The sequence below is a fragment of the Marmota marmota genome, unplaced genomic scaffold (genome assembly GCF_001458135.2).
Source record: "Marmota marmota marmota unplaced genomic scaffold, marMar, whole genome shotgun sequence".
In the NCBI taxonomy this organism is placed as follows: Eukaryota; Metazoa; Chordata; class Mammalia; order Rodentia; family Sciuridae; genus Marmota; species Marmota marmota.
The window spans coordinates 988,903-1,014,661 of record NW_026000101.1 but is presented as its reverse complement, the minus strand read 5'-3'; the positions used below and the strand labels follow the sequence as shown (position 1 = coordinate 1,014,661).

Sequence of the window (25,759 nt, the reverse complement as noted above, 5' to 3'; positions counted from 1 at the left end):
CCTGGAAGTGGAAGCTTATGGATCTTGCTGACTTTGAGCTTCTGGAAGCCAAGTCCTCCCTTCTCAGAGGCCCCAAACCCTCTGCTTTCCTGGCACTGTGCCTATACCACCATCTTGAGTTGGGCCTACTGTGAGCAGGGAGCAGCCTTGATTCTAAAGCCCCGTGTGCACTGCACTGTGCAGTTTCCTACCTGAGGACAACTGGGAAGATCCACCATTGACCATTGACAGGGTCTGTAACATCTGACATGTAGGTGTATTGCAATCCACAAGGCACTGTCACTTCACTGACTCAATGCATTTACGTCTTCACTCCTTCATGACGTGTCTATACCTGTGTGGTCCTAGCCCAGTGCTGGGACAGAGCCATGCACATGTGCAAAGTCTGGCCTTGTGGTGTGCACAGTTCACCCCTGTGCTATCCAGGGTGGTGGTCACTTCTGCCTGTGGCTATTGAGCTGTCACTCAGATGTGGCTAGCAGGACTGAGGAGCTGAATGTCGGCTTTTATTTAAAGTAATTTCAATACCCTGCACACATGTCTAGTTGCCCCCATTTTGAACAGCCTGCTGTGAGAGAAACCTGCCAGTGTTTTCTGTGGTTTTTGTTAGGAATTGAAAAGCTTCGTCCAGCTTTAGGAGTAGCTGCAAAGACTTTCCTCCTTTTCTGTGCACCAAGTACAGAAAGGACAGTCCTGGGGGACCCACCCTTGGGATTCATGGGAATTGCATGGACATAGACACTACAGGTTTCTTGGTGACTTAGGAAAGTCTTGCTTCATGTTGGATTCTGTGCCCAAGCCCTAGCCCCTGGGAACATTATTCTGAGGTGTGTGGGTTTTTCTGGGTTTGTACACTCAAAGGTGTCCACAGGGCTCAGCAAAGAGGGTGTGATTGCCAGAGACCTGGGAAAGCCGCCAGGTCTCACCCATCCATCTCTACACTGTTCAGGTGGGGAAATGGAGGCTCAGAAACCTGGGTCACCTGTCACACTGCAACCAAACGTGGGGCACCTCTGTCATAAGGTCATAAGTGGGTGGGTGGGCTTCCTCAGGCTCCCAGGTGGGCAGGAGGGCCAGGCTTATACTGTGTTGCTCTGCAGAATATGATTCTGGAACCACAGGCCAGAGATAGAGCCTGGCTCTGCCCTGCCATGCGACAGCCTCTCCGGGCCTCAGTTTCTTTGTTGATAAGAACAGGGGGCTGGGTGGTCTGAAGATTTGGAAACCCCTTCCAAGTCGCCATTATGGTCCATGTGCCATCAGACCCTTCATGTGGACAAAGACAGTGACTTCAGGAGCCCCTGAGTGGTAGGCTCCAAATGTTTTATGCTCCCTGTTTTGAGATGGGATGTCCTCAGGTGCAACTCCCCCTCCCCGGGCTTCCTCAGATTCTCTGGTTAGTCCCCTGGATTTGCTGCTGGGGACCTGGCACTTGCAGGGGAGGCGGTGTTGTCGCAGAGTCGTGTTTTCTGCCTGGGTTCTCCTGGGCAGGCAGCGAGGGGTGTTTGTGGGAACATTGGAATCACAAAGTGGCCCATGGCGGAGAATGCGGCCAGAACAAAGGCGCCCTCTCCCCGCCAGGCCCGGGGAATACTAACTAGTTGACAGGAATTTTAATATAAAACTCTCCCTCTTCCTTGTCATTCTGAGGTTTCAGGAAGCCTTCGGGCTTATCTGCAGAGGCACACGGCGCAGACAGGGCTTGGGGAGGTGAGAGGTGATTTCCTGCCATTCTTCTGCGGGGCGGCTTCCCAGGGCGGTCATGCCAGGCTGACGGGCGCAGTGCGGGCTCCCGCTGCTGGGGGGAGAGCTGGGTTTTCATGGGGCGGCAGCCGAGGCAGGACCCGCAGCCATGAACCGCTTCAATGGGCTCTGCAAGGTGTGTTCAGAGCGCCGCTACCGCCAGGTGGGTGCTTGGCCCCTTGGGGGGCACTGTGGGGAATCGGGGGACAGGGGCGGGGGCTCATTCCAGCGGACCTCTCCCCATCGGCCTTCTCCTTCCTACAGGCTCGGTTCAGTCTGGGGGAGGACAGGGGCAGGAGCTGTACCAAGGCCCAGCCTGTCACCTACAGTCCCGTGTTAGCGGCAGTGAGGCTCTGCTGCGTGCAGCCTCCTAACCACTGGCTGGGGGGAGAGTTTATTGAGCTGATTTTCTGTTCTTTTTATCTGGGGAGGAGGTGTGGGTTAAAGAGGCATCTGGAGTCCAAGATGGCAAGCGGATTGGTGGTTGAGCAGCTGGGCGCTTCTTTCTGGAGGTGGCTTCTGTGACTTTGCTAACTTTCCCCACTTCCCGGGGGATGGCGGTGTCCATTCCGCCCTTTGTGTGTGTGGTGTGTGCCCGTGTGCGGGTAGGATGTTTCTGTGTGCATGCACACATGTGTGACTCTCCTCCCGCCGGCCTGGACCCCCTCAGCTGTGGTTTTGGAATCCAACTTTACCGAAAGGGTCTGGCTTCTTGGTCTTGGAGGGTGGGGTGATGATCCATCGACCCCTGAAACTCCTCTGGAACTGTGCTGAGGCTTTTTTCCCTTATAAAAATGGAACAGAGCCAGTGAGGGTAAGGAGGAGATGTCCAGAATCTGGCGTTGGCCAAGCTAGAAGGGAGTCCAGAAATTGTTCTGATTCTTAAAACTTGATTTGATAACCAGACTGGAATTGGGTCCTGACTCCCCTGACATGTGTCAGGTAGGTCCCAGGGAGATACTCAGAGGGACCCCTTATGTCCACACCTGCTACCAGAGAACTGGAGTTCTGTTCCACCACCTCTTCCCAGCTCTCAGGTCCTGCCTTGCCAGCCTTTCTTGGTGCTCCCTGACCTCCTGTAGCCTGGAAGAGTAGCCCCTGTGACACTAGCATTTGGGTGGCACAATGGTGAGACAGGGAGAGTCCTGACTGGGATGTTATGGAGTCCCTGGTCTCCTTGTGACTATGGATCAGAAGACCAGGGTGCATTGATGGTCAGAGGGGGCCCAGGCGCTGGTGTGGGCTGTACCTGGGACCCTGGGGCCCTGGGGCTCAGCGTTCCAACAGCTCCTGTTTTAGAAACCATTGCAGAGTGGAGATGGCTAAGCTTTCTGTGGGACCTGGGTTCAAATCGAGATCGGCCCCCTTTAGCTGCAGCCCTTGAGCAAGGCACTTTCCCTCTCTGAGCCTCAAGCTTCGTGTTCCTAGATGGTAAAACCCAGTGATGGTGCTGTCAGAGTGGACGAGACAATACATGTGAAATGCTTGGCTCAGTGTCTGCTATGCTCTTCTAGGGTGGCAGCTGGGGACCGAAGTCCGGGCATAAAAGAGCATCAGGGACCAGGCAGGAGAGCAGAAGTGAGGTGCAGGCCTGACTGAGACTTGGGGGCAGTAGCATTTCCTGCCCTGGGCAGTAAAGAGCAAAAACCACCCTCAGGGAGGCAAACTGTTGGTTGAGGTCCCAGAGTCAGGACAGCCCCCTGCAGCTTCCCCCCCCCCAGTCCTGAGGTCAGAGAGGAGGGCTGGGGACGAGGTAGGTACTTTGGGCACTTTCTCTCTTTAGGCTTTGGTTTTCTTTTCTGTGAAATGGGCATGCTAAACTGCATTCCCCTGGGGCCACAGCGATGGGAGGCTCTGGACAGCACCCTCTCAATATGGCCGGTGATCACAGTGCACAGAGCATCATTTTGTTCCCCGGGCAGCCCCACCCCTCCTGCTGAGCCAGGAGAGGAGTTTGTGTCCTCTCCTTCCACTGCTTCCTCTCCCACAGGGCTGGACAGTTCTCTGGGCTGTCTCTTCTTAGGTTGGTGCTCAGGAAGGTGGAGGGGCTCCTGTCCCTGCCTGCACGAGGCCACCAGAATGTGGGAGCACATTCCTTCTCTCCAGACTCAGCTCTGGGACCACCAGTCAAAACCTGTTAGCCCAGAGCCCCAGGGTGCTGGGCCATGGCACCGTCATGGGATAGGACTGGGGAAATGCCTGAGGGCTTTGGGATCCAGCTGCTGTGTGGGTTGGAGGGGGTTCAAGCCCCCGAGAGCTGGTCCTGTGGAGTGGAGGAGGCCCCGGAGTATTCTCTGGGCCTCAGGAGGGCTGGGAAGTTAGAGGTTACCCCTTTCCTCTGGCTTTCCACACTCACTCCTGGGTTTGTTTTTCTTTCTTTCTTTCCATTTTTTTTCCCTTCCTGTCTTAGCTGCGTGTTTTCCCAGAATTCTTATGGGAGTAGGGTATTTTCCTGCCCCCTCCCCCTTCCCCTTGTCTGTCAGATTTCCTGTTTTACAAACTCACTTTGAATCCAGGCCCAGGGCTGGTGGGAAGCAGAGCCTCAGGGGCCCCTGCAGCTTCCAAGGGCCTTGGTGGCTCTGGGCCTCCACCCGCTCCCCTTCATCAAGCCTGGCGTTGGGACAGCCGGCAGGTGAATGCAAGCACCCAGCCCAGAAGAGACAACCCCTAAAGGTCAGGGCCAGCGGTCTCCCAGCAAGCGGTGCCCTTGACCTTTGCCAGCTTGCTGAGCTGCCCAGGATAGCTCTGTGCCTCTGCAGGGTCCCTCTGAGTTTCACCTCTGCCTTTTTCTGGTGAAGTGAAGCCTAAGGGAGCCCATGCGCCACGTTGCACACAGCGTCCTTCTGCGGGTGGGACGTGCTGGGCCGCCCTTGTGGACTGAGCCTTTGTTGAGTTCCTACCATGCGTAAGGGTGACCTCTGGAGTTGAAGCACAAAGGATTGTTTAAGCACAGTCCTCCTATTTGCTTATCATGCCTGCATCTCTTTGGAGAGATCTATGTACTCTTGTGGCCTCCGCGGGACAGAGACCAAGGCCATGCGCCTCTGAACCTCAGCACAGCCTGGTGTGCAGTAGGAGCTCCATAGCTGTGTGGGTCTGAAGAGAGGACACGGATGACAGGGCCCTTTCCTGGCACTTCTGATAGTCGGGACTGTGGACCTGCCTTGCACACAGCCCTGCAGGCTCAGCAGAGTCAGGGGCTAGTTCATGTTCAGCTGGGAGGCCCAGCTGTGCCCTCCCTTACCTGCCCCTGCACTGAGAGCTCATTGACTGCCATGGGCCCCTAGCCATGAGTGCCCAAGAACCCCAGGTTCTTCCTCTGACTCTTGACCTGGCACTGAGCAAGTGTGACCCTGTTTTCCCTACCCTGGGTGCTGAGAGGGCAGCCCCCGTGTTAACTTTTCCTGTGGACTCTTAGCCCAGGGCCAGCCCTGTGGTGACGCATGGTCTCTGGGAAAGAATGAAGGGATGAGATGAACGTGGGACGTGGCAAGGTGGAGACACAGCTTCAGGGATTCCTTGGGCAGAGAGCTGGGGCTGCTGGGGCTGACTTGGGCAAGGTATCCCCTTCCCAGACCCCTGTCCCTTCCAGCTTTGACTGGGGGGCTTCCCACCTGAGCTCTCAGTTTCCCTGCTTGGCCCACAACCCAGCGTCAAGATGCCTGGGCTGAGACTGGGACAGTCTGCTCCTTCTCAGCTCTGGTTTCCTTGGAGAGGAGGGTGGCTCTGGGTGGGGCCTGTGGGCTTCCCAGCCTTGCGGCTCCTGGGAGTGACTGGGAAGGGCTGTGTCCTAGATCACCATCCCGAGGGGCAAAGACGGCTTTGGCTTCACCATCTGCTGCGACTCTCCAGTCCGAGTCCAGGCTGTGGATTCTGGTAAGTGAGCGACTCAGGACTCTACTGTCCTGCCAAGCACCCGGGCTTTGCAGACAGGGTGGAACTGGACAGGGAGCTCCAAACTGGAGCAAAGAGTTCTGGGTTTCAAAATGAAAAGAATAATATTTTTAAATGACCACGGATGAAACTGAAGTTTATGAAAATATATCCACTCTTTTTGTTGTTGTTGTTTTATCAAAATGAAAATAAGTTTTTATATTTTGTTTCTCAGTCATTCTGAATAGGAAGTGAGCCCGATTTCTGTAAAGGCTACATGGGAAAATGAGAGTCAGTTATGGACTGTGTTTGGAATGCAGTTCTCCTCCTGTAAGCCTGATTAGCACATAGAATCAGCCATCCCTTCTCTTTACTTTTAACAAGTGAAAGATTGCTCATCACAGGGGGTACACTTAATGGGCAGAAGCCAAGGCTCAGTGATCAGGGCGATGGGCATGCAGTTGGCACTCAATGAATGAGGTGGGAACAATGGATGGGGGAGTGTGAGACTGGCCCCAGAGAGGGTTCTCAGTGGGCGGGGAGGCCCTGCGGAGGGAAGGACAGCAGAGAGGTGAGCCAGCCTTGGGTGGGGCAGGCAGGGAGGTGGTGAGGGCAAAGGGTACCTCCCTTCCAGGACCTGGAAAGCCACTCAGTTTGGCCCCTCATTTCCCAGATAAAGACACAGATAGTAAAAGGGCGGTTCTTGTCCGAAGTCACCCTGGAAGTGAAGCACTCCAGGTCTTTTGAGGGGGGCTTTAGAGGTCCCTGAATGGGTTTTCTTTTGTCCCTGCAGGAGGCCCGGCAGAGCGGGCAGGGCTGCAGCAGCTGGACACGGTGTTGCAACTGAATGAAAGGCCGGTGGAGCACTGGAAATGTGTGGAGCTGGCACATGAGATCCGGTGACAGGGGCAGCGGGTGGCACATATCTCCCACCCCAGCTCTGGGCACATTGCCTTGTCCTGTCTTGTTCTCGCTGTTCCCTTCTTTGTCCCGCTGTGAGCAATTCACTGTGCTCCTCGGGGAATCCGGTTCTTGCCCTGAAAATGGAAGGTTCAGGCTCAGAGCAGTTTGGATCCCAGAGCCAACAGCAGGGAGAAGCTCTTAAACAGACCCCGTGGTTCCTGACATGGCTCCAGGGGGTTGCTTTCCACTTCTGCTAAGTACTTCTGCCACCTAAGAGCTGAGCCCTCTGTTTTAGGGCGTGTAGATGTTGTAAATTTTTCAACTGCACAGTTAAAAAATTAAAAATGTTTGGGCCCCTTAAGTTTGATCCCCTGGGGTAAGACCTTAATGATTCCATTTTGGTTTGCTTCTAGACTCTCTAGAGAAGGGTTGCGTGTAGGTAGTTGTCTTGTGGCTGCTTGCTGTATCTTACCTACAACAGGCAGCCTGAGTTGGGTATGGTTCTCTTTCCTGTTGAACTTGGCCTTGCCCTCGGGTCCTTCTCAGCCTCCATTGAGTGAGCTTAGGTTAGAGCTGACCCCTTTGCTATATCTGCTTTAAATAGCCTCTTGTGTCCCTTCAGGCCCCGACACTGGGCACTTTGCCCCTGGGTTTGCTTCCTCCTCCCCTCCTTTTCCTCTTGATTCCGCAGCCTCCACCCTGGCTTACTTTGGTCTCCCCCAGACTCAACTTCTCTGTGTAACCCCCCACACTTTCAGGAGCTGCCCTGGTGAGATCATACTGCTGGTGTGGCGCATGGTTCCCCAGATCAAGCCTGGGCCAGATGGCGGGGTCCTACGGCGGGCCTCCTGCAAGTCAACGCATGACCTCCAGTCACCCCCCAACAAGAGGGAGAAGAACTGCACCCATGGCGCCCAGGCACGACCGGAGCAGCGCCACAGCTGCCACCTGGTGTGCGACAGCTCAGATGGGCTGCTGCTCGGTGGCTGGGAGCGCTACACCGAGGTGACCAAGCGCGGGGGCCAGCACACCCTGCCTGCGCTGTCCCGTGCCACTGCCCCCACCGACCCCAACTACATCATCCTGGCCCCGCTGAACCCTGGGAGCCAGGTATGGACATGGGGAGAGTCCTGGGTCCCTGTGGGAGGGTAGGAGGTGTCGAGAGGAGCCTGCAAGGGGCTGGGGGCATCGAGCAGGGAGATGGGTTTGCCCTGGCTCTGGCCTCTGCAAGGCTGTCCTGGGTGGAGGATGCAGCTGAGCCAGGGCCAGGGGATGCACAGGCTGGAAGTGTCAGCTCCCAAGAAGGACAAGCTTTCTCCTCGTGTGTGCTTTTCTGTGGTCAAAGGGCTGCCTTGAGGGAATGGGCCCCCTGTGGCAGGAGGTGTGAAGGCAGAGCTGCATGCTTACATGGTGGGACGGTGAAGCGCGTCCCCCAAACATTAACCCCATGAGATATTCTAGGAAAAAAGTGTTCTGAGATCACACACATTTGGGGATCCCATACCCTCTTTCCTTTTGGGAGGCTCCCAATGCACGTTGGCCTGTTTGAGGTTCTGAGAGCATCCTTCAGTAGAGGTGGCTGAACCTTGTTTAACCCTGCTTGCCCCAAACTTCTTCCATAGTGGCACTCCTTGGTGGTGGCTGTTAGGGTCCCCTATTCCAGTGATCCATGGAGGAAGCTGCCGCAAAAGAAGTTGGGGGTCTCGCCAAGGGGTGAGACTTCATGACACATAAAGCCTCGTTTGACTGTCCTGCTTCTGTGTTTCCTCCAGGCCCCCTCCCTCAGCCAGTCAGTAAAACTGCTGTTTCTCCCCCTGGCCCTGAGATGCTCTGCCTCCTGTCCCCCAGGCCTGGTGTCCAGCTGCCTGATGGGCTGTCCTGCCCAATTCCTGGGGCTGAGCTTGTTCTCTTGTCTTTCTCTTGCAGCTCCTGCGGCCTTTGTACCAGGAGGACACCATCCCCGAAGGTGAGCTGCCCACCATCTCAGTCTGGGCAGATGGCAGAGGTCAGCTGAGGTGTGGCCCTGCCTCTTCCTTAGAGTTCAGAAGCCTCTCTGTCAGAGTCAAGGTTGCCCAGCATGTTGATGCAGACCCTCTTTCCTCTGGGTACCTTTTCTCCCTTACTGAACCACCATGTTTTTCCTTGAAGTGAAACTGAGAAAGAAGAGAGGGGAATCTACCAGAGTCATCTAGGAGACTGAGTGTTCAGGTCTCAGGCATCCAGTCAAGCATCCTCCAGTCTTATTGAGCTGCCATATTTGTTGAGAGCTGTAGGCAGTGTAACTGGGATGCATGGATGGGAGTCGTGGAGTATGGAGCCCGGAGGTCTTGGGTTGGAGTTCTAGCAGTGCGACTTCGAGTCGTTTCTCCTCACTGAGCCACAGTTCCTTCACCTATAACATGGGGGGTCAGTAATTCCTATGCAGAGGCTTGTTGGGCAGATTAAATGAGCACATGGTGGTGAGCAGTAGCCTGTGACCTGAGGTGGTTGTCCTAGAAGCACACAGAGGTCTCCTGCTGTTGGATGGATTCTTCTCCTTTGGTTTTCAAGTCCAAGCCAGGGATGGAAGCCAGACTCCAAAATCAACCCCTTCTCCCAGGAAGCCTGGCCTGTGGGTCCTGACATTTGGCTGGCTGAGCACTCCATGAGGTCCTCCATGCCTGCCACAGAGCTCTGACTTAGAAGTCCAGCTGGTGTCTGGAGGGTTGGGAGACACTGGCCAGGTGGCCGGTGGTGCCCGCCTGGGCATGCTGGAGCCTTCCTCTGTGCCTTCAGAGCTCCTGGCCTCCTTCCTCGAGATGGCCTTTCCTTAGCATTTGCAGCTGGCTTCCTGCTGTTCCCCTCCGTGGGCGGCATGAAGATGGTACTTGGAAGAGTGCTTGTTTCTTCTGGGAGGAGAAGGGCTCCTACCAGGCTCAGGGTCACTGAGGAAGGCACTTTCTTCCTCACCACCCTGAGACCTCAGTGCTCTTGGGCCTGGTCTGTTGGAAGTGAGGCCACTCCTGGTGGGTGGACTCTGATCATGATTCAACAAGAAGTGTCTAAGAAACTTTTAGTTGGCACATTAGATTAGAGAGTGAGGATGTCACTGCTAAATGGTGACTTCATTAAGGGCAGGGCTGGGTCTGGCATATTTCTTTGAGTCTAGTCCCAGACCCAGGGCCTGGCAGATAGCAGATACTCAGTAAGATTTTGGTTAAGTGATTGACTAAGGGAGAATGACCCCAGTTGACTCTGAGCATGGGCTAAGGGTGCCGGAGAGGGGTGTCACCTGCTGTGGGCACGTGACCATGGGCTGGACGGCCTGGGGTTGGTTCCCTCTCAGCCTGAGAGATGCCTTCCAGGGCCACTCCCCACATGTGTCCATGTTTTCACTCTTGAGACTGTGATCCCAAGAAGAGAACAGACGTCTGAGCCTCGGGGAAACGATAGTGTGGTTAATGCCACTGTTGACTTTTTGAATGCCTTCTATCAAGCTTTTGACTTTGTTTTGTTTACTCTTCATAATAGTAACCCTGCTGGTATCTAGGGAGATCTTTGCTCTTTACCAGGGATTAAGTCTTTGTGCTTCCAGTCCTGGGGTCCAGAGGAAGGGGTGAAATCCAGGGCACAAAGCTTCCCTGAAGCATACTGGGGGCTGTGCGGAGGTCAAGGCTGTGACCCTGACCAGGCTGCCAGGAGTCAGCCGGCCTTTCAGGAGGCATGAGCCGTCCTGAGTTGAATAGGGTTTGGTATCCCGCTGGGCCCTGGGGCACCCATCCGGCTGTACTTGGCATGTTCCCATTGGCCGAGGGTGCCCTCAGCATTGTCCCCTGCCCTGTGAAGGCAGCCTGGCCTCAGATCCAGTCCTGCCAGGGTGGGAAGGCTGCCAGGGCGCGCCTCGGAAGCTCAGAGCCACGCTATGTAATTAGCGTGTTTGGTCAGGGAGGCAGGTGTTGCAGGATAACTGGGTGAAGTAGGGGTTTAGACCAGACGTCATTGTGGAAGGAGCAGATGGGAAGTAAATGAGTTTGCCTTCACCGAGCTCCACAACCGGGTTGCAATCTGCACTGTTCTAAAAAAAGAAATACTTAGAAAATGGGTACCGGAGAGCCACGCCTACCTGCCCCCCAACACCGGGGTTGTGGAGGTGGGCTGTGGGCTTTGTAACGTTTTCCAGCCAAATGACCTTGGACAAGTCACCCAACCACTCTAGGCCTCAGTTTCCTTGTGTATAAAATGGGGCTGAGCAGACCTTTCCTCTCTGAAGGCAACATGATGGGCCAGGTGTTGATTTATGGCTCTCGAGATCCAAGGTGAACGTTCTTTGATAGCCATGAGCACCTGGGCCAGGGAAGGGAGGGAATGGATTATTTTAGGAGTCTGAGACTTGGGGCCCAGGGCCCCCATTTTGCCATGTGCAGGTGGCACCCTTGTTTAATTTTGGTCTAGTTGGCTTCAGTCGCCTCCAGTCAGCCCTGGGTGGTTTTGCCTTCTGGTCTAGGCTTGGCCATGCCAAATTAGCCTGTGTCGTGCCAGGCGGGCCCCGTGGCACCAGCACGGTTTGAAGTCCAGCTGCCCTTTCTGTCTTCCTGCCAACCCAGGTGTGCTGCGTATTCAGTGCTGAGGGTTTGAGGTCACTTGTTGGGCACTTGTGTTCTGGTCCAGCCCTTTCCCATCAGGCCTCTGTGAGCTCCCACTGGCCTTGGGCCGGGTGAGGCAGAAATTTGCATGACCTCCACTTTACAGTGGCAAAAGCTGACTCCGAGTGCAAAGGAGCCCACTCGGGGTTGCACAGCCATCTCTGACCTGGGACACGTGCTCAGCTTCAGGGGTTACCCAGTTTCCATCCCGCGCCAACCTGGAAACTTAGTGTGGATTCTTCCAGCAAAAGGGCCAGCACCTGGCAGTACAGAGCCGGCTGGGGCCAGAGTTGATAAAAAGATGTGGGCTTCTAGGGGCGTCTGCGCCTCCTGCCCCCATCCTGGGTTTCGGTTCTTTCTGCTCCTCTCTAGGTGATTCACTGAAGAAGCAGGAAGCGGTTTGAGTGATCGTGGTGGGAGTGCCGCCTCCTGATTCCACTGTGATCGGTGGTCACTCTTTGGGGGAGCAGTTGACTTGTTTTTCTCACATCTTGGTGAGAAGGGCCCTGGGTGGGAGGAGGAAGCAGGTGTGAAACCTCCAGGCCCAGCCTTGCGTTGGCGGGGAGCTTCCCTGGGTTGCAGCGGGGTCAGGCCACCTGTCAATCCCTCACACTGCTGCCTGGGCTGGGACAGAAGGTGGCCTGGGTGCTGGGACCAGGCTGGGCCCCGGGGCCAGGGAGGGCCTGGCTGGGTCCCTTGGCAGCAGGAGTCCTCAGAAGAGGTCTGGGTGCACCTGGAGCCTGGTTACTCTGGGGTTGTCTGTCCCCTGCTGTGTTCAGGAGTTTCTGATTTCTTAGTCACTCTGGGCTTTTTTCTCTGCCCATCTGATGGGACATGATAAAAACACGCGCACCTCTCCTTGTTCACGTTGAGGTGTGTGTCCAGCGGGGTCCCTGAGGGACCACCTTTTGTCATTGTGGCTCTCTTCCCTGGGGTGACCTTGTTCCTCACTCTCTTTCTCTTTTTTATGACTATAGTACTGTGTAAGCTGGTGGCCAAGTGGAGGACCTCCTACCTGTGACAATGCCTAGACTTGCCAGAGTTCCTCGGGGTGCCTAATTTCCAAATTTGCTTTTCTAAGTGGGGGAATCACAATGACAAACATGACATGCCGTCCCAGGAGCTCTTCTGGGGACCTGGCTCAGAGCATCCCCTTTAACCCTTGCAACAGTCCCATGAGCCTGTCCCTGTTATTCTAGCTGAGGAAACCGAGGCTCTGAGGAGGAAGTCAGTCTCCTGAGGTCACTGGGCTAGCAGGTGGGGAGCAGGATTTGAGTTGGTGCTTCCCACCAAGAACAGGTGCGGCAGGCGCCCCTAGTCTAGACTGTGGTGACCAGGTGGCTCCAGCAGACCCCATATGTCTTGGGAAAGCCCACCGCCTCTGCCACCGCTGCTGAGAATGGAACTTTGCTCAGGGGTGATGATGGGCCAGCTGGGCTGGGATGGCAGCGGGGGTGCAGATGCCTCAGGCAGTCGCCCCTGCTCCAACTCGTCATTCCCTGTGGGACTGTGAGGTCAGTCCCCCTGACTCCTAAAATATGAACACTCGATTGGTATTTAAAAGCAGGAGGTCAGTAAACCGATGGATGGGATTCAGGGCTGGGGTCACAGGTGGGGACTGCTGCCGTGGTCACAGTTGTTGGTTCCCAGCTCTGTCCTGCCCTGGAGGTGCTTATTTACCTGTTGGTGAGGGACTCCTTGAGGCCCGAGACCCTGCTGGGGCTTCCCTGTGTTCTCCTCCTGGCACAGGGTGGATGCCCAGGCCCCAGTGTTGGCCGAGTCTGTGCTCCCTGTTTCCACAGAGAGGATCCTTTGCAGGGGTGATGGAGACACCTCACTGTCCCCCATCTCTGTCCACAGAATCAGGGACTCCCAGTAAAGGAAAGTCCTACACGGGCCTGGGGAAGAAGTCCCGGTTGATGAAGACAGTGCAGACCGTGAAGGGCCACGGGAACTACCAGGACTGCCCTGTCCTGAGGCCGCATGCCACGCACTCAAGCTATGGCACCTATGTCACCCTGGCCCCCAAAGTCCTGGTGTTCCCCATCTTTGTACAGGTGAGCTTGTCAGGCTGGCCCCAAGGGTCCCCTCAGGAGGAAGTGAGCACCAGGTCGGGTGTGGGTCCCAGGACGCAGGACTCTCCTTTTGGGAAAGACAAATGGCTTCGGATGCTCAGGATTCTGAGGTCACGTGAGCAGGCTAAAGTCTCCAGGAGGACATGGAGCACAGAGGGCCCCCTCCTTCCCTCCTGGCTTTCTCTTTGTCTGGCCCAGGGCAGTGCATACAGGTGCTCTCATGTGAGGCATCCGCTCCTTGGCTTGGCCAGTGATTGGTTCAGAACTGGCTGAAGGAGAGCTTTGTGGCCCGGGATGCTTTTGGCTCTCCCTCTCCTCCTCCTCCTTCCTCTTCTTCTCCTGCATTTCTCTCACCTTCTCTTTAAAAATAATCTTTATTCCATCAACAAGATAATAGCCAGTATGACTATCGAGATGTGCCTTTTCTGTGTTCACATCTATATATATATACACATTTAAAAAAAGTAGATTTTATTCTATGTATCCTTTTGCTGTTTTTTTTTTAAAGATAGAGTGAGAGAGGGAGGGAGAGAGAATTTTTTTTAATATTTATTTTTTTTTTAGTTTTCGGCGGACACAACATCTTTGTTTGTATGTGGTGCTGAGGATCGAACCCGTGCCGCACGCATGCCAGGCGAGCACACTACCGCTTGAGCCACATCCCCAGCCCCTCCTCTTGCTGTTTTTAAACAAACACGGTAGCAAGAGCATCTCCCACTCACTAGATGCTCCTGAAGTCTGGGTCGTGTGGCAGTCGCCCAATCCTTTATCACCTGCCAGGCTTGTCTCACCCGTCCTCCCTTCAAATACGTGTCCACTCTTCTCCTCCTTTGCTATCGTAATCTGCTCTGTAATGAAAATCCTGGCACATGAATGGCCTCTCTGATTCTTTGCCTTTGGAAAGATTCTTGGAAGTGAAAAGGCTGAGCCACGCACGTGGAGGCCTCTTTACACGTGAACAAGCTGCGTACCAGGATGATCCCATTCATTCTCTCATCAGCAGCACGGAGGTGACACGGTCCCAGGGGTGTCACTTCTGCCCCTGCCCTCCTCTGGTCTTCCTGGCATCCCATCCTGGGTCTGTCATAGTCAGTGGATCTTAGAATGCCTGCTTGGCTAGATGCCGTGTGTCTGTGGCCAGCAGCACACCTCTCCTCTCTCTCCACGCCTGTGGGCCTGGCCTCTGTCTGTCTGTGAGTCTGTGTCTTGGGCTGTGACCCAAAGGTCTTGGCATCCCTGGGGGTTATTTATTGTTTTTTAAATTTTGATATAAAACTAAAATTGATTTTTTAAAAAAAGTAATGGAAACTTTTTGAAAATTTTAAAATTGCATACCATATAAACTAAAAAGGGCCTAACACTTAAATGTACAAATTATGTCACAAATATGCACTGAGATAAAGGAATTGTCCCTCGTTGCCAGCCTGGAAGCCTGCATGCTCTCCCTGATCCTAATGCCCTTGCTTCCCACCGGCCTGGCCTGATGGGGAACATTTCCTTGCTTTTTTTCAGTTTTACCATCTGTGCATGTTTCCCTAAAAAACATGTTTTGTTTGGCCTTTTTTGAGTGCTATTTAATGAGGACCAGACAGCATATATTCACGCAGGTCTCGCCTCGTGGCTTGTTGATCAGATCCGCGGAGGCTGTTGCGTGTCCTGGGGACTTTTACCTTTCCTCCGGCCCCTGGCTTGAGGTTGGGTAGTTAGAGCCACGTCACAGATGCACATTCACCAGGTCACGTCCTGCTGGAACCTAGGGCATGGGGAGCTCTCTCTGAGCTGCATGGGGACAGGACATTGGGGTGAGAAGTTTGGGTGGGAATTGTTCCTGGAGACCTGATGGCCAAGGAGGAGGCAGTCAGCGGCAGTGTGTTATGAATGCACAGCAGGGATAGGCCTCGAAGGGACTCCAGTGGCCAGATCTCTCGGGTGTGGTTCTCAGGATGCCTCCTGGGCTGGACAGCAAAGACCTTCCTGGGAGATGAGAGCAGGACAGAGCCGGGGTGTGGGGGCTGCCAGGGCCTAGGAGCTCAGAGCAGGGGGCAGGCAGCTGGAACCAAGAGACCCCCTCCCCCTCTGCTTGACCAAGTGTGTGGTTGGACTTCCTGTCAGAGCACAGCCGTCACCGTGAGGGCTGGTGGAGAAGGTGACAGCCACCGTTCCACACAGGACAGGCTCATCTGTCTTTCTGTTTCCGTCCCTTGGGTGGTGGGGGCGTGTGGGTTCTTGCGAGGGGGCGGGCCGCAGTCTTCTCTCTGAGGCTGGTTTTGGCAAACTGCCGTGCCCCGGGCCTCTGCACTGCCCACTCACTCGAGCCCTGCCTTGTTTCAGCCTCTAGATCTCTGCAACCCTGCCCGGACCCTCCTGTTGTCGGAGGAGCTGCTGCTGTACGAGGGGAGGAACAAGGCTACCCAGGTAAGGTGGCACGCGTTCCCTGCCGGCTGTCCTTGCCATCCTCTGTACCCTGCACTTTTCTCTCCTCCAGATGGTCTTGGAATCATACAACCTAACAACCCTTCTAACACCCCCTTGCGCCCCCTGTTCTCTTGACCGAATGGCCACCCAGCCTTTTCCTGCACGCTGTCAGTGACGGGCAGCTCAGTCCTCTCAAAGCTGTTAGGACATCTTTGATGGTTAGACATCCCCCAGCCTCTAAAGACACCCCATTCCCTATCCCAGCTTCCTCTAAGGAGAAGAGCTGGCAGTGTGTCCCAGCTGTGACGAGTGGCTTTGTCGGTGAGAAGATTCAAGCTGTTAGCCAAAGAGAATTTCTGGAGGCACATCAATTACTTGAATTTTCTGAGTCTGTATTAACCCAAATGCCAGATCCTCTTCTGAGATGAGTCTGATTTCTCCCGAGCGCCAGCTCTGCCAGCAGGGGTCAGAGTGCAGGCCAAGCCATTCCTCCCAGGAGTTGGCCCCTGCTTCTCGAACTGGGAGCTCTTTTCTGACCCACACACTCCCCAGAGCTGGCCAGGTTCCAGCTCAGCCCCAGAAAACTACTTGGGAATAGAAATGCTTGGGTACCCAGGGGCCAGGAGCCGAGGGCAGAGGGCTTACTGCCGAGCTGGGTCTGCCGGGCCGAGTGGCTGCTTGGGGCAGTGGAAAGATAAGCTTGGAGCAGGAGCCTGTGTGCAGCCCCAGCTCTGCTGCTGGGTCTCTTGTCACCTCTCCCCTCTTCTTCTGCCTCCCCATCCGAATGGTGGGATGGTCTGTATTCGAGGCAGGGTCTTAAGCTTCACAGCCTAAGTATCTGGGCACACTCTGTGCGATTGTCCCTAGAGCAGGAGGGTCACCTTTTTTTGTTTTGTTTTGTTTTCCAACAAGAGGACCAGAACCCTCAAGTTCAAATCAGCATTGCTTTTTTTCAAGGGGGCTCCTTAGGTAGACCGCGTACTTAATCCCCCAACACTGGTTTTGCTTACGGTCTTTCTGGATCCCCACTTTGGGAACTTTCTTAAGAATCTCGGCCTCTCTTCTGAATTGCCTTAGTAGAAGCAAGACCTCATCTGGTGAGATCTGAGTTTAGGAGCTGTGCTTGGTGAGTGTGTGACATTGCTGTCAGGTGTGCCGGGACAGCGAGGTGTGACCACACATCCACCAGACCCCGAAGAAGGCCATCAGGGATTGCGGCCACCCTGAAACACACATCTGTCTAAATTCACTCTTCAACCTGCAAATATTGAGCACCCACTGTATACCTTTACCACACATGCATTTTATATACTTGCTCCCGATTAGCTCTTGCATGTCTCCTGGAGAGTCATGATTGTCCCCACTTTGCAGACAAGGAAACTGAGGTTCTGGTGAGATTAACTGGGGCCTGAGGGTCTCAAGGCTGGTGAGGAATGGAGCCAGGATTAGTATAACTGAGTACAGCTCAGAAATGCCTTTTATGATCCCACACTGTCCTGACATGTTTGTTTAAAAACAAAGAAACACAAGCCAAGCCACAGCCATAGTTACACTTCATCCAAAAAATATTTGCCTCGTGGATCTTTGGAACCTTAGAACCAAGAGATGCCCTCCCCCTCTGCTTGAAGATTGAAGGAAGTGATTTGAAGACAAGTAAAATAAATATATCCCTTTCTCTTGAAGTATGATAGCAACCAAATATGAGGATTACTGTACCCTATCATGTTACTCAGACTAAAAATAGAAACCAATTTCAGAGGGATTTGGGTAACTTCACAGAATCTAGTATTGGTTGGGCTCTCAGTGCTCATCCCTGATATTTGTTTTCCTGAAATTTTTTTGTAGTACTGGAATTGAACTCGGGGGTGCTTTGCCACTGAGTTAAATCCCCAATCCTTCTTATTCATATTTTAAAGGGATTTCGAGACAGGGCCTTGCTAAGTTGCCCAGTCTGTCCTCAAAACTTACGATCGTCCTGCCTTAGCCTCCCAAGTTGCTGGGACTACTAGTGTCCACCACTGTGCCTAACTTTTCTCTGTAACTTTCCAGCTAATGGTTTTCCTGGAAGTTCTAAATCTGCAGAGAGGTAGCCTCTCTGAGCAGTGGTTTTGTTTTTTGGAGAGGTCTAAATTGTAGGGAGTTCTCTGTTACCTTCAGCAGAATTCTTTATTTCTGAAATGTTCCCTGTTTGCTTCTTTGTCCCATTTCTTCTCCGGGCATGCTCAAGTTTGTGATGATCTGTGACGATCCAGTTCCACACCATGCATCCTCTGCCCCAGAAGTCACAGATTTGCTGCATGTACCCAGAGGTCAATCAGCAGTTTGGAACTGCTTCTTTTAGACGTTCAGACAAGAGCTGCGGAGCATCTGCCTGTGGCCAGGCCCTGTGCGAGGCTGCAGGAATTCTGTGAGGCCCGAGACAGACACACCCTCTTTTTATACACTGACTCACTGAGTTTACCATTAACTAAGTCACCAAGGTCTTTTCTGCAAATCCTGCCCTGAGGCCAGGTCCCCAGGAGAAGGCTTGGTTGGGGCCACCTGGGAGGACAGCCTTCCAGGTTGTAAGGATTCCCTAAGCCATCCCTCAACCCTTGACCCTTGGGAAAACAGATGTGTCCTCAGCGCCTGTGTGGGCAAGACACCTGGAGGACCCCTGGCCAGTGGGGGAAGGCCGCAGGTAACTGGACCCTGGAGCTAGGCCTCACTCTTGTGGGCCCTGGGACGACTCCTGGAGGAGGCCAGCCGATGCCCTTGTGCTGGGAGGGGTCTGAGGCTCTCCCCTGGCACGCTTGCCCTCTGCACCACGGCCCGCTGTGTGCCAGCTCTGTCCTTTCCCTGACCTGACCTTTGGGGAAATTCTTCATTCATGCCTTAATCACTTCCTGTCTAGACCATATTCTCAGCTCTGGGAGTCTGGGCTGGGGCAGTGGCCGGGGGCTTTTCCCACATTGCCCATGGCTCCTCCCCTGTGCACTCTGTCCAGCCCTCTCTGGGCCTGGGCCACGTTTGACTTTCTTGGCTCCTGGCAGGTTGTATCCTCCAACTCTGCCCCTGACAGCCTCCCTGTGTGTTTGGAGGTGACAGCCAGATTTCCCTGGTTTGGGGACATGTTTTGTGGGAGCTTGAGTATTTGCCTAGTGTTTCCGGCTACTGTGGCATCCTCTCTCCTTTGCTTGGACTTTGTATTTCTCTCCCCAGACAGCCAACCCCTTGAATCCTTCTGAACTCTTGATTATTTTCTTCCCCTTCCTTTACTATCTTATATTTTGGGTCTCCTTAGCGCCTCTCTTTAGTCCCTGTTTGGATTCTTGCACATCTAGGGACAGGCCAGTTGTAGGCATATTTGCTCTCTCTCTGGATAGTGAGAGCTTTTGGATCTGGGTAGTGGTTTCTGGCTGTGTAGCTGTAGACAGGTCACTTAACCTCTCTGAGCTGTAGGGTCTTTATCTGTAAAGGGTGACGGCGTTATTTAAGTGATGATCCATAGAGAGTATTCAACAAATGGAGGCTTCTGTTGGGCTGTATTATGATAGGGTGTGCTGGGAAGTGAGTTGGATAAGATCACCATTAAGATTCCTTCCAGCCCAGAGTTCTGGAGTCTTTGTGTTTGGGTCCCACTGGAGAAGCAGGAGCCCTGAGGCCCCCTGCTCAAGAACATCTTCCTGTTGTCTCTGTGGCCCTGATCCTCTCAATCTCGGTGTTTGTGCAATGCTCAAGCCACAAGTGGGCCTTGAAATGTGTATTGCATACTTTTAAATTACAGAAGGGACAGAGTCCCACTGTAATATAATGCAAATTAAAAAGAAATGAAGAAAGTCAAATCCCCAATCTCCAGAGTGAGGAGAGCCAGGAGTACCTTAGATATTTAAAGAATGCATATGGAGAGGGCTGGGGGTAGAGCTCAGTTGGTAGAGTGCTTGCCTCCCATGCACAAGGCCCTGGGTTCAGTCCCCAGTACCACACACACACACACACACACACACACACACAAATGCATACGGAGAGATTTATAGTTTTGTTTGACAAAACTGCATTATATTCTAGGTATTTTTGCACACGGCTCTGTTTCAGTTTATGAGAGACAGATTTCTATTTCTGCCCACATAGCTCTACTTTGTTCTTTTAATAGTTGCATAAAATTGTGCCATTTGAAAGCAGCGTAATTTATTTTATCCATTCTCTCTTGATGGGCATTTATGTTTTCTTTCTTTCTTTTTTTTTTTTTTAATTTCAGAAATGCCACTGAGCACTTCCTTCTCTGTTCCTATTTGTGTGTTCTTGACTTCTGTAGGAAGAATCTGAGAAGTGGAGTTGCGGGTCATCTCTGACGGCCTGTGGCTCAGCGTCAGCACTCTGGCTTTTTAAACTTGGCTCACCATCCAGCACACGCTCGTGTGTCCTCAGCAGGCTCCAAGCTGACTTTTCTTACTTCAGAAAGGGAGGCAGGGTCGGTTTTTGACATCGCAAAAAGAACGTCCCAGAATGAATACTACTTTGTGTTTTGGGGGCGCATCTAAAATTGGATTTTATTGCTTTTAACTGAAGGCCACTACAGGATTTCCAAAACAAAGAGCAATGTAAGCGGTCCGGGCTGTAGAGGATCCACTGGGTTTTTTTTTTTTTAGCTTAAAAGTATGCCAAGCATGCCCGTCAGTTTACCTATAATGTCTAAAAATAGCCTTTTCCTTTGTTTTTGGAGCGGCTAGAACATACGGGAGATAAAGTTCTGTACAAGTCTGTATTGGAATGGACGTAACTGGCTTTTCTTGAACTGATTTCTCAATGCAGTTAAAATTACCTGCAAGGTATCTAAATGACTTCAGGCCACATGATGCTTCATTCCATTGGGCCAAGAGGTGGAGGAGGAGCAGGCTCAGGGTTGGAGCTCCTAGGCGTGGGCATGGCCAGTCCAGGAGAGGGTCTGGGGGCACCTGGCTGGAGAGGAGCTGGTAGAAGCTGCTGGCTGTAGAGGGTGAGGGCTGTTTTTCTTCTTGCTCATTATTTCCTACTTCAAGGAGGGGACTCGAGAAAACTGGGGGCTGTGTGCCCTGCAGAGTGGGTCCCCCATGGGCTGGGCCACACTGGAGCTGCCCCTGGTTCTACCTGAGATGACCAGGAGGATGTGTGGCACAGACCTCCAGGGAGGTTGTGGCTGCCCACGTCCAGGGAACAGCGGAGCAGCTGGTTCTGTCTGTTGTTTCCTGGTGCAGGTGACGCTGTTTGCCTACTCGGATCTGCTGCTCTTCACCAAAGAGGACGAGCCTGGTCGCTGCAGTGTCCTGAGGAATCCCCTCTACCTCCAGAGCGTGACGCTGCAGGAAGGTAGGCAGGGCCTGGACGCACGAGTGCCCCTGCCGTGGGCAGCCAGATGGCTGGTTTGGGAGCCCCTCAGGAGCCTGGCTGCCAGCTGTGGGTCATTTGAGTGTGCTCTCTGGTCGGGCTCTGCCCCTGGCAGCCTCTCAGGTACTCTTGTTCCATTCTAGACCATCCCAGCCTTCTGTAGACCTCGAGCTTTTTTGGGAGGTTCTATTCTAGAGATCTTCCAGGGAGGCTATGAAATGGAAGAGCTTTGGACTCAGACCCATCATGAAATCTTGGTTCTGCTCATCCTTACTGGTGTGACCTTGGGAGATTATTCAACCTCTCTGAGCCTATTTCCTCATGTGTAAATGAAGATAATAATAGTATCTCAGAAGGTTGTTGGGTTCAATTAGGTCATTCATGCAAAGTGCCTGGCCCACAATAGGTGCCTGATAAATGCTTGTTGCCATCCCACTCACTGTGCCTGCCTGCAGACGTGACTACTGGCCCCTCCTCAGCCAGCCACATGGCCCTGGCCAGAGCTGGGGGCAGCGGGAGTGCGTGTGGCTGGGGCTGGTGAACGCAGCATGCAGGAACATGGAGTGGATTTCTAACCCAGAACTTTCCACGTGCCCTGGTCCGCCGGGGAACGGGAAGCCAGCTGGGAGTGTGTGTCCAGCAGTTTGGTTTGGCGCCTGAGGTCTGCGCTGAGAGGGGCCCGATTTCCTCTCCTGGATCACGAAAACAACAACAGACCTGTTTGAGCACGGGCAACAGGGGGAAAATGTGACCCAGAGAAAGAATTCTGTTTGGGTGGGTTTTGCTCCAGGGAAACTTCCTGACTGCTCGTGGACCCATCCTGCGTGTTGGGTGCCCCGGCTGGCCTTCCTCCTTGGAAGCCCGCTGTGTCCCCGTGACAAAATTCCACTCTCACCTCCCCGTGGGAAATGGCTTTCAACTCTTCCTCTCCGGCTTTCACTGACCAGGGTGGCCACTGAAAAGAAAAGCAAGTCACTTCACTTGGGGCCAGCCCCTCCCTCCGAGCAGGCTGGCTCAGCCTGACCCAGGGCCAGTGGTAAGAGGCGTCCTCAGCGCAGGCACCAGCTTTCTGGGTGCTCCCCTGTGCCCTGCCAGTGGACTCTGCCCTTGGCTTCCTTGCTGCCCGCCAGCTGCTCCCTGCTCCCTGGCACCCGGCTTCCCTGCGCTGGTGCACACCCTGCATACATGCTTAGGGCACCCCCTCTCCTCTGCTGCCCCTGCCATCCCGCAGTGCAGATAGTGCAGGCCAGTTGAATCTGAGGTGCCCTGGGCAGGCAGAGCTCAGAGACATACCCCGAGGGGGACTAGAACTGAACCCCAACTCTGCTGTGTTATTGTAGTTCTGGGGCCACTAGCCTAGCACCCTTGTTTGCTCAGCTTCCAGATACAGGGAGGGAGGGAAGAGAAGGGGGCTCCGACTGGCTGTGCTTTAGGTGGAGGTCAGGGTGGGCAGAGGAAGGGATGGAGGAGCTGAGGGCGTAGCTGGAGGTGGGGGTCTGGCTTTGCTGCTCATGTTCTGTGACTTTGGCTGCCTCATTCCCATTTCTGATCGGCTTCTCTGACTGTGAAACAAGGGTTGGGTCAGGCTTCTGTGTTAGCTTCCAGTCCTGACACCCTCTGTTGGGACCCCCATGGGTGCTGGGAGAAGATGGACAGTGCCAGGCTGCCCTGTCTCCACCCCTTGGGGGGCCTGGACTGGGAGTCAGTTGTTTTTTCCCCTCTGGAGCCCCCAGACCCAAGACTTGAAGTTAGAGGAAGGGTGCGCTCCATCCCTCACAGGGACACATGGTCAGGGTGGTGGTGGGGGCCTGGTCATGAGGCAGGAGAGCTCTCCAGATGCTGAGCTGTGTGTCAGGCACAGTCTGGTGCAGGCGTGGCCTCCTTGACCTAAAGACCACTTCTGCCTGCAGAGGGCTGAGGAGTGAGGGTGGCCAAGGCAGTGTGCCTCAGAAGAGATGACCAGGGACATCAGAGCCTGGCATAGGGTTGGCATGGGAGAAGATGTGCCTGCTCTGGATTTGTTGGGCAGACCTCAGGCCTGACACGGTTTGGAGCAGCCTCTGGGGAAATGGTTGAGGGTGAAGGAAAGGCTCCATGATGCCGGGCAGCTAGGGTGCGTGCTCTGGTGTGTAAGACTTCTTTCTGGGCCACAGTGGGCCCTGGAGTGCCCCCAACCACCCCCAGAGATGGCTCCAGAGGTTCACGAGGTCCAGTGCCCCCTCTGCTCCTCTCAGGGTTGGAGCTGTAGGACCTGCTGTTCTGAGTCCTGGCGCCTGATTTCCTGCCCTCCTGCCCAGGGCCCAGGAGACTCGGTGCTGGAGCAGGAGCCTGGTGAGGCTGCCATGAGACACTCGGCCTCAGCCCCTGGGGGCACAATGGTCTCTACCTGAAGCTCCTAAGCTTCTTGTTGTCTCTTTCAAATTAATACATTCACAGAATTCATTTGGGGCCGAGAAGATGTAAAGAAGGGGTGTATCCAGCCTTTCCTGTAGGCTGGGGCCGGAAAAGGCTGTGTCTGTGGAGAATCCACCCGACCCTAGGGACCAAGGACTCCCTTGTGACTTGCCTGAGGAGCCCTCACTTTTGCTGGCCAGGCACACTCCCAGGGCCTTGCTAGGGCATGGGACATTATGGGTGCGCACAAATGCTTGTTGGGGGACTGACTTCACGACTAAAAGGAGACCAGAAGTACGCAGCAGTTTGGGAGCTGGGGGTGGCTCCCCTCCCCCTTGGCTCCTGGCTGGTGGTCTCTTCAAGCCTGCCTGCCTCCTCCTGCCCAGCTTTCCCCGAGTTCAGGAGGCCTGAATGGCAGTGTAATGGGAACAGGCAGAAGGCTGGAGCTAACAATTGGGACATCTCCGGTCAGCCAGGGCCCATTGTGGTCTCTTCCTGCCTCTGCCGCCTGCTGGCTCTGCTCCTCTTTGTGTTTCTGCCTCCCAGGCGGCCAGCATCACGCCCACAGTGTATCTTCCTGGCCTGCCCTGGTCTCTCAGACGTGTCCTGGAAATGTCCGGCTGACTCATGGGCTCTCTAGCCACCTTGAGGAGCCAGGTTCTCACTTGGGAACTCAGTGGCTTTGGTCCCAGCTGCTAGAGTACTCGGAGTTAAGTCTCAATTGACATTTGCTGACCTGTCCTCAGGGCCCACCTTGGTGCTCGCCATTGGGGCCAGAGCAGAGGAAGAGGCATGTCCCTGTCTGGAGCTCCCAGCCTGGTGGAATGACCTGTGTGGCAGGGCAGAAGTGTGACACAGCAGTCAGGACCACAGGCTTTGGGGGTGGGATGCCTGGTCAAATCTCAGCTCTGCCACTGACGCACTGTGCCCTATACAGGTTGTTTCCCCTCCCTGGGCCTTGGTCTGTGTATCTGGGGAATGGAGATTGCAGCCCTCCTGGCCTGCTTCAGAGGGTGAAGAGGATTTGGTGAATGGTTGAGTTGGGATTTTAGGCCAGGCCTGAAAGGGCTCTGGGAAAATAACAGAGGGGTCAGACCTGGGCCAGGAAGACCCCTCTGGGCTCCATTTAGCTCATGTTTAGAGATCGGCCCTGCAAGGCCCGTGCATTCCTTCCTGGGAAGGGAGGCCCACTCTGGAACTGTTAATGGCTCCCCACTGAGTTTCAAAATGGCGGAGGCAGTTAGAATGTTGCGAGGAAAACCCCAGCACACGCTGCCTCAGAGTCTCTTTTCCACACTAGCCCCAGTCTTTTTATGTGACCTACTTCCTCCAACTAGGTCCCACCTCTCAGTAGTTCAAAAAGCCCCAGTCTTTTTTGTTTTCATGTGGTGCTGAGGATCAAACTCAGTGCCTCACATGTGTGAGGCAAGTGCCAGCCTTAATGTTCCAGGAGGGAAGTGTGTTAGCTTTTTGTTACTGTGATTAAAATACCTGGCAAGAACAACTTGGAGGAGGAAAGATTTATTTGGGCTCATGGTTTTAGAGGATTTTGTCCGTGGTTAGCTGACTCCATTGCTCTGGGCCCGAGGTGAGCATGGTGGCAGTAGGGCATGGCAGAAGGGAGCTGCTCAGATGATGGCATCCAGGCAGAGAGAGGAAGGGGCTGGGGGAAGATCAGTGCTTCCAGGGCACACCCTCCAAGTGACCCACTCCCTCCAATAGGTCCCACCTCTCAGTGGTCCATTAAGCTGTCAGTGGATTAATGGATCAATCCCCTGATGAGTTCAGAGTCCCCACCAGTGATCTAATCATTGCCTAAAAGCCCCGCCTCTGAACCTTGCTGATTTGGGGACCCTGTCCACCGCATGGGCTTTTGAGGACATTCCAGACCCAAACCATGGCCCTGAGGCTCTCTTTGGGTCAGCCCCCTTGCCCCTGCTTTTCGGTGGCCGCAGTAGCTCCTCCCTGGCCCCCTAGGCTCCCTTGGTTTGTCGTTCTTTTATGAGGCTCTGACTCATGCTGAGTGCTGCCCCCATTCCATCCTCTGTCACAGTGCTGCCAGCACCCGGCTGGGACTGGAGCAGATTCCAGCGGAAGTTTGCAGCAATGCAGGGAGGTCAGGGCAGCAGGAGCTGGCTTCACAGCAGACTCCGCGGGGAGGCCCCCAGCCTCGCTCCTGCCTCCTCGAGGATTTCACGTCCTGGGCGCTCCTCTTCCTCCTAGAGCCTTCCGTCCTCACTGCCAGCTTCTAAAACCCGAATTTCTGTCATTCTTCCTCCATAGATCTCTTTGGCTCTGCCTCTGCACTAAGGTCTGCTTCTGGAAAGTCAAGTGTTTTCTTAAAAGGAAGAAACCACCTCCTTTTGTCTTCACACCCCCCACAACACAAGG

The 25,759-nt window shown here is 54.2% G+C and overlaps 1 protein-coding gene across 5 annotated transcripts in view; it reads left to right on the top strand.

The window, feature by feature from the left end:
• Positions 1–25,759, top strand: part of Rgs3 (regulator of G protein signaling 3) — a 117,451-nt gene that overhangs the window by 30,896 nt on the left and 60,796 nt on the right. For 2 of the 5 annotated variants that reach the window (XM_015492167.2, XM_015492168.2), the window contains exons 9-15: positions 5,538–5,619; positions 6,410–6,515; positions 7,278–7,629; positions 8,446–8,485; positions 13,002–13,198; positions 15,548–15,631; positions 20,845–20,956. In XM_015492167.2, the coding sequence (XP_015347653.1) occupies positions 5,538–5,619; positions 6,410–6,515; positions 7,278–7,629; positions 8,446–8,485; positions 13,002–13,198; positions 15,548–15,631; positions 20,845–20,956 (973 nt within the window). Of the gene's footprint in view, positions 1–1,109; positions 1,907–5,537; positions 5,620–6,409; positions 6,516–7,277; positions 7,630–8,445; positions 8,486–13,001; positions 13,199–15,547; positions 15,632–18,164; positions 18,312–20,844; positions 20,957–25,759 lie in introns of those variants that run through there. The other 3 variants (XM_015492165.2, XM_015492160.2, XM_015492163.2) reach the window with 3 other exon arrangements.